General features: G+C 52.4%; 4 protein-coding genes across 4 annotated transcripts; 1 reads left to right on the forward strand and 3 right to left on the reverse strand.

The window, feature by feature from the left end:
* Nucleotides 1-630: 630 nt before the first annotated feature.
* On the reverse strand, nucleotides 631-1443 carry VTN49DRAFT_4558 (uncharacterized protein; the record flags this gene model as incomplete). Its single annotated transcript, XM_069412517.1, has 1 exon — nucleotides 631-1443. One exon carries the CDS (start codon nucleotides 1441-1443, stop codon nucleotides 631-633), a length of 813 nt encoding a protein of 270 aa, XP_069267753.1.
* A 1312-nt stretch (nucleotides 1444-2755) lies between these two features.
* Nucleotides 2756-3796, reverse strand: VTN49DRAFT_4559 (uncharacterized protein; the record flags this gene model as incomplete). Its single annotated transcript, XM_069412518.1, has 4 exons — nucleotides 2756-3124; nucleotides 3181-3619; nucleotides 3676-3693; nucleotides 3753-3796. 4 exons carry the CDS (start codon nucleotides 3794-3796, stop codon nucleotides 2756-2758), a joined length of 870 nt encoding a protein of 289 aa, XP_069267754.1.
* Nucleotides 3797-4459: 663 nt separating this feature from the next.
* On the forward strand, nucleotides 4460-6880 carry VTN49DRAFT_4560 (uncharacterized protein; the record flags this gene model as incomplete). The annotated part of the gene is made up of 3 exons (XM_069412520.1): nucleotides 4460-4610; nucleotides 4670-5037; nucleotides 5090-6880. The coding sequence occupies 3 exons, from the start codon at nucleotides 4460-4462 to the stop codon at nucleotides 6878-6880; spliced, it is 2310 nt and encodes a 769-aa protein (XP_069267755.1).
* Nucleotides 6881-7343: 463 nt separating this feature from the next.
* Nucleotides 7344-10081, reverse strand: VTN49DRAFT_4561 (uncharacterized protein; the record flags this gene model as incomplete). The annotated part of the gene is made up of 8 exons (XM_069412521.1): nucleotides 7344-8034; nucleotides 8089-8330; nucleotides 8383-8820; nucleotides 8866-9146; nucleotides 9202-9677; nucleotides 9734-9846; nucleotides 9905-9928; nucleotides 10001-10081. The coding sequence occupies 8 exons, from the start codon at nucleotides 10079-10081 to the stop codon at nucleotides 7344-7346; spliced, it is 2346 nt and encodes a 781-aa protein (XP_069267756.1).
* Nucleotides 10082-10475: the final 394 nt, after the last annotated feature.

Consider the following 10475-nt stretch of genomic DNA (forward strand, 5'->3'; position numbering starts at 1 on the left):
ATGAGGTCGGAGTTTTCCTGATCCTGTATGTCCCGATGAATAGTTACCTACCAGCTCATATGCAATTTGATTTGAGCCGCTGTACACAATGGGCCTCTTTATCTGCGGTTACAAACTTTTCCGTGGTCATGGTCATGGCCACCGCGGCCCGCGCCGCCGGATTGACCCGGTCCGCTAGACTTCAAACGGAAGGGCCCACGTATTATTATGTAAACTAAACTTGATCAGGTTAGTGCTTTTATGAGGACCTCTAGAGCCTCAGGGACCTCAATAATTTCAGGGTCCAGCGGTTTCGTCATTTTGCAGGATTGCAAGCCACCAACAGGGAAGCTTTTCGTCTCTGAACTACAGGTGGGAATTGACAACTTATACAGATCATCCAGGGCTCGAATACAGTAGATCTTGGGTGTACCGTCTCTATCGGAACCGAAGTTAGGTTTCAATTTCGAGTGAGACGCTTGATAAACAACACCATGTCTATTTCATTCAAGAATCGGAATGCACACGGTAGGATTGCCCTAATCAGACTCCTAATCCAAATCACCAATCTATCAGCTGGAAACACCAAGGAAAACGCGAAACGCCGGAAAGCCCTCAAGCCAGTATGGGGAGCAGGCGATAACACTCGGATCATTTTGAGGGGCCCTTTTTATGAATCCGCCGAACATGATCCTTCATGTTGTCCACGCGACTAAACACCCGATTGCATCCGGCCCACTCACACGCAATCTGCGGATTATGTTTTGCCTCATGCCGCGCGCGGTCCTTTTTGCTTGAGAATCCGGCCTCGACAGACTGCGGGCAGCCGTCGTAGCGACAGAAGAGGTACTTGTTGTGCCGGTTGAAGTGCTTGCGCAGGTCGCAGGCCCGGGTGAAGCGCGTCTTGGAGGTACAGCTGGGATGTGCGCAACGCCAGGTGCCGTCGGCATTGCGGATGCCAAAGCCCGCAAGGGAGGAGGGGTCGTTGTTGTTGTTGTTGATTTCGGGGGATTCTGAGCGGGGGCTCGATTTTCGCGTCGGTTGTTGCTGTTGTTGCTGATCTGGGCAGTCTTGGTGATCGCTGCTCGTTGTTTGATGCGCTTCATGGTTGTGTATTTCGGGGATCTCGCTTCCCATGTTGCGGCTCACGGTGGCGAACGGAGAAGATGGCATCATCCCGTATTTTTCGGGTCGAGCCACATTAGCAGACATCTGCAGATCCATGAATGATGCCCTTCCAGTTACGTCACTGCTGTTGCTGCTGCTGGTATAGGCGAGGTCTAGAACGTCCAGAGGAAGAGGCAGGGCCGGAGGAGAACCCACCATCCCCTCTGTCATCATTGGCAGCTCCTGGTAGGCTGTGATTGACTGCATCGCGTGCGGAAACGGATGCCATGGGTAATTATCTTCTTCTTCTTCCATCGGGTTTCTGACGTGCTCTGAGAAGGGGAAGCCTTGTGACATTGTCGATGGTATCTATGGGATCGAGACTGCAACTATAACTGAGGGCAAGAAGCGAGAAGCGTATCCGGTGTTAAAAAAGGCATCACAAGAATTCATTAGAAAGGGGATTTGAAGACTTGACATACTATTCGGAAAAGCGAAAATCCAAACAGCCGATAACTTGACCTCCGACAATCCTGTACCGTATTCATCTCATCCCCCGAGAGAAGCTCAATGTGATTTTTCCCCATTTGGATTGTACTTGATCGGTTTCTCCCTGTTCCCCGCGGTCGAGGGAGGGAGTGATCCAATGATAGGATCGACGGACTTTCTTAAATTTCTTTTTCACCCCCTTTGCATACGAGTAAAATAAACGTTTTCATGCTTACTGTTGGTTCTTACCTTTTCGTATTCCTCCAAGCAAATCGTGATTCTAGTTGAGATCGGTACAAACAAAAATAAACATTCCGAGCATAAAAGTCTGAAACCGCTGTCCTACAAGGCGGATAAATATCTCCCGGCATGCGTTCCTGAAACACGATACTCTCCTCGGCGGCAGATATTCATAGACTCGACCTAAATAGCACCCCGTGATTCAGCCTCTGTTTGCCATGCTAACAGGAAAAAGCAAAGATGGCCCTGCAATAAGCACGCAGTTCTTGCTCCCGCGCTAACTCCGTACTTCCGTCCTCCGTAGGTGATGGAAAATCAAAACAACCCCAAAAACAAGTCAAGAAAATGAAGCCATAATCAGCCACGGTCCCAAGCCCTAGAACCCAAACTATTGATTGGGTTGGCCGGATTCAATCCGAGCCACAACTAGCCGAGACCGTTTCGTGAGTTGATGTCAGATCGTCACTGATCCTAAGTTATCTAACCTAGTGGAGCAAAGATCATGGTTCCCAACGGTCGACGCTGTGCCTTATGGCTTGACACTTTGCTGTGACCATCAAAGTCAAGACTGGCGTCAAGTTATCAATTGAGCAATTGCCCGTTTCGGGCTGAATGTCAAATGATCGCCACCGACAGTAGATCGGACGAACGTCTTCCGGTTTATTTCTTTTCTTTCTTGAGCTGCAGGTTTTGGGGTTGGTGTTGGACCGAAGAACAGGGAAGTAGCCTAGCCAATTTTGCAGAGCTGGTCATCACCACATGATCTTTACTCCGTACAGAAATGATTTTCAGGTTCGAAGATCTAGGTCAACCGAAATGTCATTCATTCTATGGGGTAGTGTAAGTTACCGTTCTAGTCACATAAACACACATCGATCGTCACTCTCTCAAAGCCCTCCAAAGCTCATTCTATAGTCGTCACAGATCATCGGGACCGGCGTTACCTCGGCAATTCCTGGTCATCCCCAAGTAGCGGCGTCCTGTCGTCAACGACTGTATCAAAGGGGTGCTTAGTGTCCGCAGACCGTTCCCGATAAAGAATGTAGTGTTGAATAAAAAAGACCACGTCGAACAGTATCGAAATGTTTCCAAGGAGGAATTTCAGAGGGTTTCCCGTAATCCCGCTCCAGTCCGCTTCCAAGCTGGAGTCCAAAAGCAACTGCGCGATCGAGAGCACTCCTCCAGCGAAGTCCAGAAGGATCTGTCGTATATCCCAGCCGACGGTTGACTTGCGCTTGTAATTCACCCACGCCTGCGGGACATATTTGACCACCGAGATGATCAACTTGATGTATGAAATCCCATACATCTACATTCACTGTTAGCGCTGACCCCGGTTCGCTGCTTCAGATTCCCGGCACGTACCACATCGATCCAAGCCCAAGAAAATGGATCGTACCCTCCATCAGGGCTGTCGACTAAGACGATAACAGTAAGGACGCCGACTGCAAGCAACGACCCCCAGAGCAGTCCCGCAATCGGCTTGCTGGCACGCTGATAGCGTGAAACCTTGAAGCCCCAGATTTGCGGATAGAACTGCGAATAAACCACCGCGCTCAGGATCGTCGCATGAACGGCAAACGCCAGATCATTGAACCGAACCGACGGCTCCGGCGATACGGGATTCCGCGCCGCATACTGTCCTCGGATGACTGGCGAATACAAAAATGCAGCAGCATAGACGGTATAACATGCGAATCCAAGCACATTCACCGTCTGGAAGTCAATGGCCAGCCCAATCGTCGAGCGACGACGAAAGTTGTTGATCGGTTGAGGGTAGAACGACAGCGACCAACAGAGCATGCTTCACAATAGGTAAGCCTTTGCGCATCCACACACATTATGTCAACAACCGCTTACTATGTCCATCCCAGAACCCTGTGCGCATTTCCAGAGTTAGCAATGGTCCAGACCTATGGATGCGGGGAAACACCTACCGGGACAGCGCCCTGATAAGGATCTCCACACTCTCAGATGCCATGACGGCGGTCAGCCATGAGCAAAGTGTGTGTAGAATTGTTCAATATACTTGAATAAAGGAGCTGGCCGGCGTCCAGCATCCCGGAAATGCTGAACCACGGTCATCATGTGGCCTCTAAATTGACGCCATTTTTCAAGATGATTGCATGCACGTGATGACTCCGAAGTCTTATCAGTAGGCGATGTGATTGGTAGATCTGCGATATGTAATCTCGTTGCTATGAGTTGTCTGCGCTAGTCTCAAAATGGCAAACCGTTGTTCTCTAGTTGTCTGGCTGTGTCGGTCGCTGGTCTCACTCTGTAGGTACAGTCCAGAGGGCCTGTTACTTCATCGCATGATATCTTTTCTTCCTTCGGATAGAACTTCAGGTTAACCCTGAGTCGGATCCTCTGAGGTTTGTTCTACCTCGCCGTTCGCTGAGTCGACCCCGCAGCCGTCTTCCACCGACCTATCTTCCATTCTTTCAGCATCAGAACTGTTCGAATTGAGATATTGAACTCAAAGTATCATCAGTCACATTCTTGACGGCGCATGGTGCATTCCTCTGTGCGGGGGATCTCGTGAGATCTCCTCGCTCAGCGTTGCCCTCGATTGCCGCATTCCAGGCACCGGCCACTCGGATTCATTGACAGCGAGTTTGACACTGCGCGGCTGAGACGCACAATGTCGTCGGATTCAGGGCTCTCCCCACCGGGGAGCAGCACCTATGCGTCAGATACCATGTACGTGGGTGATGGAACGTGGGACAGCACCCGCAATACATTCCTACTGCCCAATCTGATGGGTCTTAATTTCGAAACAATGCGCTACAATGGTAGGCGGCACCTCCGCACCAGTATTGTTTGGAGTGGTACGCTGACATAAAGAATGTAGGAATGGGAAATCGCTTTCGATATATGCCCGGCTATCGTTCGTTAATTATCGCTCACGGCGTTATCGCGGCGATAGTGTTCATTGGACTTGTTCCGGCAGCGGTTCTGATCGCTCGTTATTACTCTCGGTGGGATCGATATTTGGCCATCAGATACCATATCTGGTTACAGGTGCTCACTTTGTTTCTGTCCACCGTCGTCTTCGTCACTGGGTGGTTCGCCGTTGGGCCACGAAGGAGTTTGACAAATCCGCACCATGGGATCGGTTTGGCTATTTATGTGCTGGTCGTCTTCCAGGTCCTTTGGGGGTGGCTATCTAGAAAATCGGAGAAAGGGAAAGTCTTGCGTCGGGTGCCGATGAAGTTGGTGGTATGTAATCCCTCTAGATTGATGACGAACACAGCGCTCATACCCGAAACAGATCCACCGATGGATAGGGCGTGCCCTGACGGTTCTCGGGATCGTTCAGATTCCGCTGGGCCTCACTCTATACGGTTCTCCGAAATCCCTGTTCATTCTTTTCAGTATCGCGGGATTTGCATGGCTCACTCTTTTCTTCGTACTATCCTATCGCTACGATGAGAATCCTGCGTATTTCATGTCCTCAGAATACGACGGCAGCTACGTTTCCGGACCGTCTGTTGCAGAGGACAGGGACCACAACCGCGTGGCCAGCACTGCAGCTGCCGCTGCTGCTGGAGCTGGTCTAGCAAGCCTTTTCGGACGTCGATCGCGCGTCCGTCCAGAAGACCCGGACGACTCTTCTTATTACTACAGCGAAAAATACTCCGACGAAGGAGGGAAGTCGAAATGGGGCAAACGATTACTCCAGCTTGGGGCGCTTGGAGGTGCGGCGGCGCTGGCAAAGACATTTTTCAATAGGCGGCGAGACAGAGAGCGGGATGACGAGTCGGGCCGGTACAGACAAGCTCGCACGCGCAGTGACAGCATGACTGAAGAGACAATAAGTCGAACTGAGGAGGGTCGTACTCCCCCGCGCCGACCGGGACCCTACATGCATCCTGCACGCCAGCCAAGCCATAGCTCGATGGACTACACCTACGGAACCTTAACAGATGATTACACGGAGCCCAGCCGTAGAGGGCCTAGTGTACGCGATGTTGTTCTCGGAGGGGGTATCCTTGCGGGGATTCGGCGTCTCTTTAGAGGTCGCAAGGACGATGAGCGGCGCGTCGAAGAGATACGCCGGCGAGACATCGAAGAGGAGCGATTGCAAAGACAAAACAGCAGGAGGCGATACACCGGTGATGGCTTTTTTCCTCAACGACAAAGGCCGCGCCAACCGTCTGCATTATCGAGCGATATGGTTTCGGATATGACACCCGAACCACGCCGGGCTGGCACCGCTCCTACGGAAGGAACCGAAATGTCCGGAGCCGTTACGGCGGAAACTGCAGATGCCCCTCCAGAAACACCGACGCGTCGTCGTCGCGCATCTGGCGGCGCGATGGCTACAGATACGGAGGCGGAGAGCGGAGCTGCCGCGGACGTGACGCCCTCGCAGCCCCCTCGGCGGCGCAGTAGCAGCAGTCGAAGACGGACACGGGAGGACGTCTCGTCGCCACCGATTTCGCTTCAGGTCAAGATGCACGACGATGGCCGGCACGTCACCCTGCGCCGGTTGACGGAGGAAGAGGCCGCCGCAAATCGGGAAGCGCGACGGCGTGAACGCGAACGACGGCGGTCGCGGCGCCGGGGCAGCGCGAGCTCCCTCTCGGGGACAGAGTACACTGCCCCGGATCGATGGCGGAGGGTCGAGGAGGCGGAGCGCCGGCAGGCTGAGGAGGTCCGCCAACAGCAGGAGGCAGCCGCCGCCGCTGCTTCTTCCGCTGCAGCGGAATCCGCCGGAACACCTGCTCCCGCTCCCGCTCCCGCTCCACCTGCTCCTCCCTCATCCGCACAACCACCTGAACCTCCCGGTCCCCCGTACCCCGTCGGCCCCTCTCCTCAGCCACCCGCGCCAGGCTCCGCGGGAACCCCAAGCAACATCACGATGCCGGCGCCGCCGCCTCCGCCATCTCATTCACAACTGCCCTACGGCGCCAGCAGTATCGTGTCCCCTGGTACATACACCGGAACATACACCGGCACCGACGCTAGTCTCGAGTACGCGAGCAATCGGCGACGAAGACGGGCGGAGCGGGCACGCGCACGGCAGCAACAGCAGCAACATAGTGTTGAGTTTACATGAGCGCCCATTTTCTTTCTTCTGGGGATTTCGGCTATGTATTTATGTTTGTCACGCATTCGTCTGGCAATGTCTAAATGATGTGGGATAATGGTAAGTATATAACACGGCTTTTGATGAATGATTGATGATCATTATGAATGGATGGATCTTTTTACGTTCATGTTATGTTTACGTTTTTATGTATGTACGAGTACTTTCCCCTTTCCTGTTTCCCCCTCTTGTCCGAGTCTCTTGTTCAAGCAAAATACGCCATGTTTTTACTGTTTCATTTCGGATTCCCTGTACGAATGTACATAGGTAGTTACTCCCCGACGCTAAAAGGGAGAAAAAAAAAATAGAAAAAAAAAAAAAAAAAAATACCTGCCACCAACCAAGAAAAAGATCATTGAATCATCAAAATCATCAAAAACGAAACGAAACCCAATAACGCCCATTAAGTATAATATAAGCCATGACTGGATGCTCATGTCCCCGGATGAATATTCGCCACATCTGTCTCCAACAAGGACATGATATTCACATTACCAGCGAACCAATTCGACAACGAGAACGCATCCCCCCCGGTTGGGCCAGCCCCTGCCGTTGCGCCGGATGGGAATTCCTGCCCTCCGCCACCAGCAGCAGCAGTACCGCTTTGATGGAAGAAATCAGCCAGGGATGAAGCAATTGTCGAAGGTACTGCCATGGCTGGGTTGTTATTGTGGTTGGCATTAACATCCCCAACGTTGAGAAACCCTGCGGCATTCGGGAACCCAAGTGCACTGAGGTACGGCTCAAAGTCATCGACGGGGATGTTTGCTGCAGAAGGGGCGGTGTTATTATTGTTACTAGCAGGTGTTGCGGGGAAGTATTGCTCGCTGTTCCCGTTGCTGCCGTTTGTGTTGCTGTTTCCGTTGTGTTGTGTTTCCTCCTGTTGCTGCTGCTGCTGCTGCTGCTGTTGCTGTTGTTGTATTTTTGCGTTGATGTATAAATCTGCCACCCGGTGGAACACTTGGCAGAGTCGCCGCAGTCGTTCCGCAGCTTCGACGGACTCACCGGGGGATTGCAGCGAGTTGACAAAGTCGCCGAGACATTGCAGGTCGGCAACGTTTGCGGTGGCAATGGCGTGGCAGAAGAGAACCATGAAGGGGGTGAAGGGGCAGTTCATGATGATCCTACATTCTATCAGGAGGCGTATAGGAGAGAATGGGGCGTAGGGAAAGGCTTACCAGGAAATATAGCCATGCCAGATGTAGCTGTTGCTTTCGCGGTATCGCTCAGAGTTGCGCTGATGTGCCCGGAGGGCCAATCGGGCAGTCTCAATGCATTCGTTGCTGAAGATCGTGGAGCTGTCGAGCGGGCCAGGTGGGATGGTTCGGTAGACATGTGTTAGGAGGGAGTAGTACATGATCTCGGAGGAGAAGGATGCGGCTTGGTAATAGACGGGGTTGTAGGCTTTCGAGGGGTCGTTCTAATTCTAATGTCAGCTCACATATTTCCCTTTGGAAAGAAGGGAAACATACTCGGAGGATCTCTTGATACCATGTCTGCATCTCCTCGGCAATGGCTCGCGCCCGTCGCGTGCGAGTACTCTCCTGCTCTGACAGCGCCCGTGGCGAGTACAGCTCTTCGTAAATGCGACCCTGAAAATATCCCACCTTGACCCACTGCCGATGTAGGATGTCCCACATGCTCATCCGCGAATCGGCAGACAATTCTGGCAGGTCGAGGGTAATGTCAAAGTCCTGCAGGATGGACGAGTGGCCCATCCGCAGAGACAGGCTCTTGTCGAGGATATACGTCAGCCAGAAGATGCGCTTCTTGAGCACGATGCTCTCCTTGGTGTCGTTGGGAGACGTCTTCGCGGTTCGATGCAAACCGAGAGACTGGCAGAGCCGTGCCGCGTGCGACGTGAGTGCCCAACATAGTGAGGGTTGGGATAAGTGAATTGCATAGGTAGCCTATTCGGTAAGAATGGGGTCCGCTAGAGAGGGGTGGATACTTACACCTAGAAGCAAGGCCTGAAGATTTTCGACGGTCGGAGCTGTCAAAATATTGAATCGGCTCAGGCCGTAGAGGAAATTCTCCCGGCATAATTTAAAGTACTCTTGGGCGTCAGAATCGCTGCCTTTCTGCATGCCCACTTCGGCAAACAGAAAAGACAAGCCTCCGTTGACAAGAATGAACGTGGCAAGAGTGTAGTCTTCTGTTGCAAAGTAAACTCTTCTACACAGATCGTTGAACTGTTCAAAATGAAGGATAGGGAGATCGACAAAAAGATGCGCCTCTATATCAAAAGAGTTAGCGAATCGCAAAGAGGGTTCGGGGTTCCAGTTCATTACCCTTGCAGAGTCTCAAAAGTGACACAACAGCGTTCAACGGCGGCATCTTCACCGCCGACAAATCCAGAGGCGGCTCCGCCAACGAGCCTGCCAGGCGGCTGTCATGCGTGAAGGAGGGCATCCGCTGCTTCTCGATTAGGCTGCGCAGCGCCGCCAGCGCCTCGCGCATTTCAGGATTGCGCCCGACCACGCTATCGCTGCTGACGGCGCTCTCGAACACGCGACTGGCATGCTCACAGTGTGCGGTCATGGAAGAATCACCTTCAAATGAGGTACCGCTCTCCTTCGGTTCCAGCTTAGGCTGGGCGGTTGACGGCCCACTCGATACCGACGGCGTTGGCTGCTGCTCCATCGTGTACGGGGTGGCGACGATTGGAGCAGGCCGCGAGGATAAAGAACTCATATTGGCGGCGAGGGTTTGCAGCATGTTTTCGATCCGCTCTAGGCGGCTTTCAATCAATTCGATTTTTCGCTCACTGGCATGGGAATCAGCTCTGATTCTAGACCAACAACATGTAGAAACGGAGCATACTATTTATCAGAAATGAGGATGCGTTGCCGATGCTCCTTCGGCCGCACCGCAGTGCGACATATTGTATTGGAGGCCCTGCAATTGGAGCATGGCGACCTCTTGTCGCATTTTATCTAATCCCATCATCCATCAGCTTCCTGATGAACGCCAGCCCAGCTCAAAGTAGTCTACCTTTCTAACGCGGCAGTTATCGCACTGTACTCAAATATCAGTATCATTTCCATTGCATCATAGCCAAAAGACTAATCAAGACACGCGCATGCTGACCGCTCTCCAAGATGATGCAGCATTGGTAGTCTGCTGCGGCGACGACGGGCTGCCTGTGTTTTCCCGGTCTGCCTCGTCCATCGCGAAACTCAGATCACGAAACGCCAATATTCATCCAACCCGAGAAACCGTATTTGCCAGCCGATTGATTATCCGGTGGTGCTCATATCGCGCATCGCCCGTCGGGGTGGTGAGCGGTCGGAGATCGGATCTTTCGGGTTCCAGTGGCCGAAACCTCACCCCAGATCTGATCACGTGATATACCCTAAGGAATGCGTTGCCTGGTTGTCGTCATCAACAACCAGCGTTGTTGGTCGCAGGTACCTCCGTATATAAAATTGCTGGTTAAATTCCTTCATGTCCCCGGCTATAATAATAATTAATCAATTATAATACCGTTTCCGGCAAAGTCCGACCAGCCGCGGCCATTTTTATATTGCAATGGCTTGCCGGCTTGCCGGGATGAATGGAGTCT

This window comes from Thermomyces lanuginosus (assembly GCF_041956635.1).
Source record: "Thermomyces lanuginosus strain ATCC 200065 unplaced genomic scaffold VTN49scaffold_31, whole genome shotgun sequence".
Lineage (NCBI taxonomy): Eukaryota > Fungi > Ascomycota > Eurotiomycetes > Eurotiales > Trichocomaceae > Thermomyces > Thermomyces lanuginosus.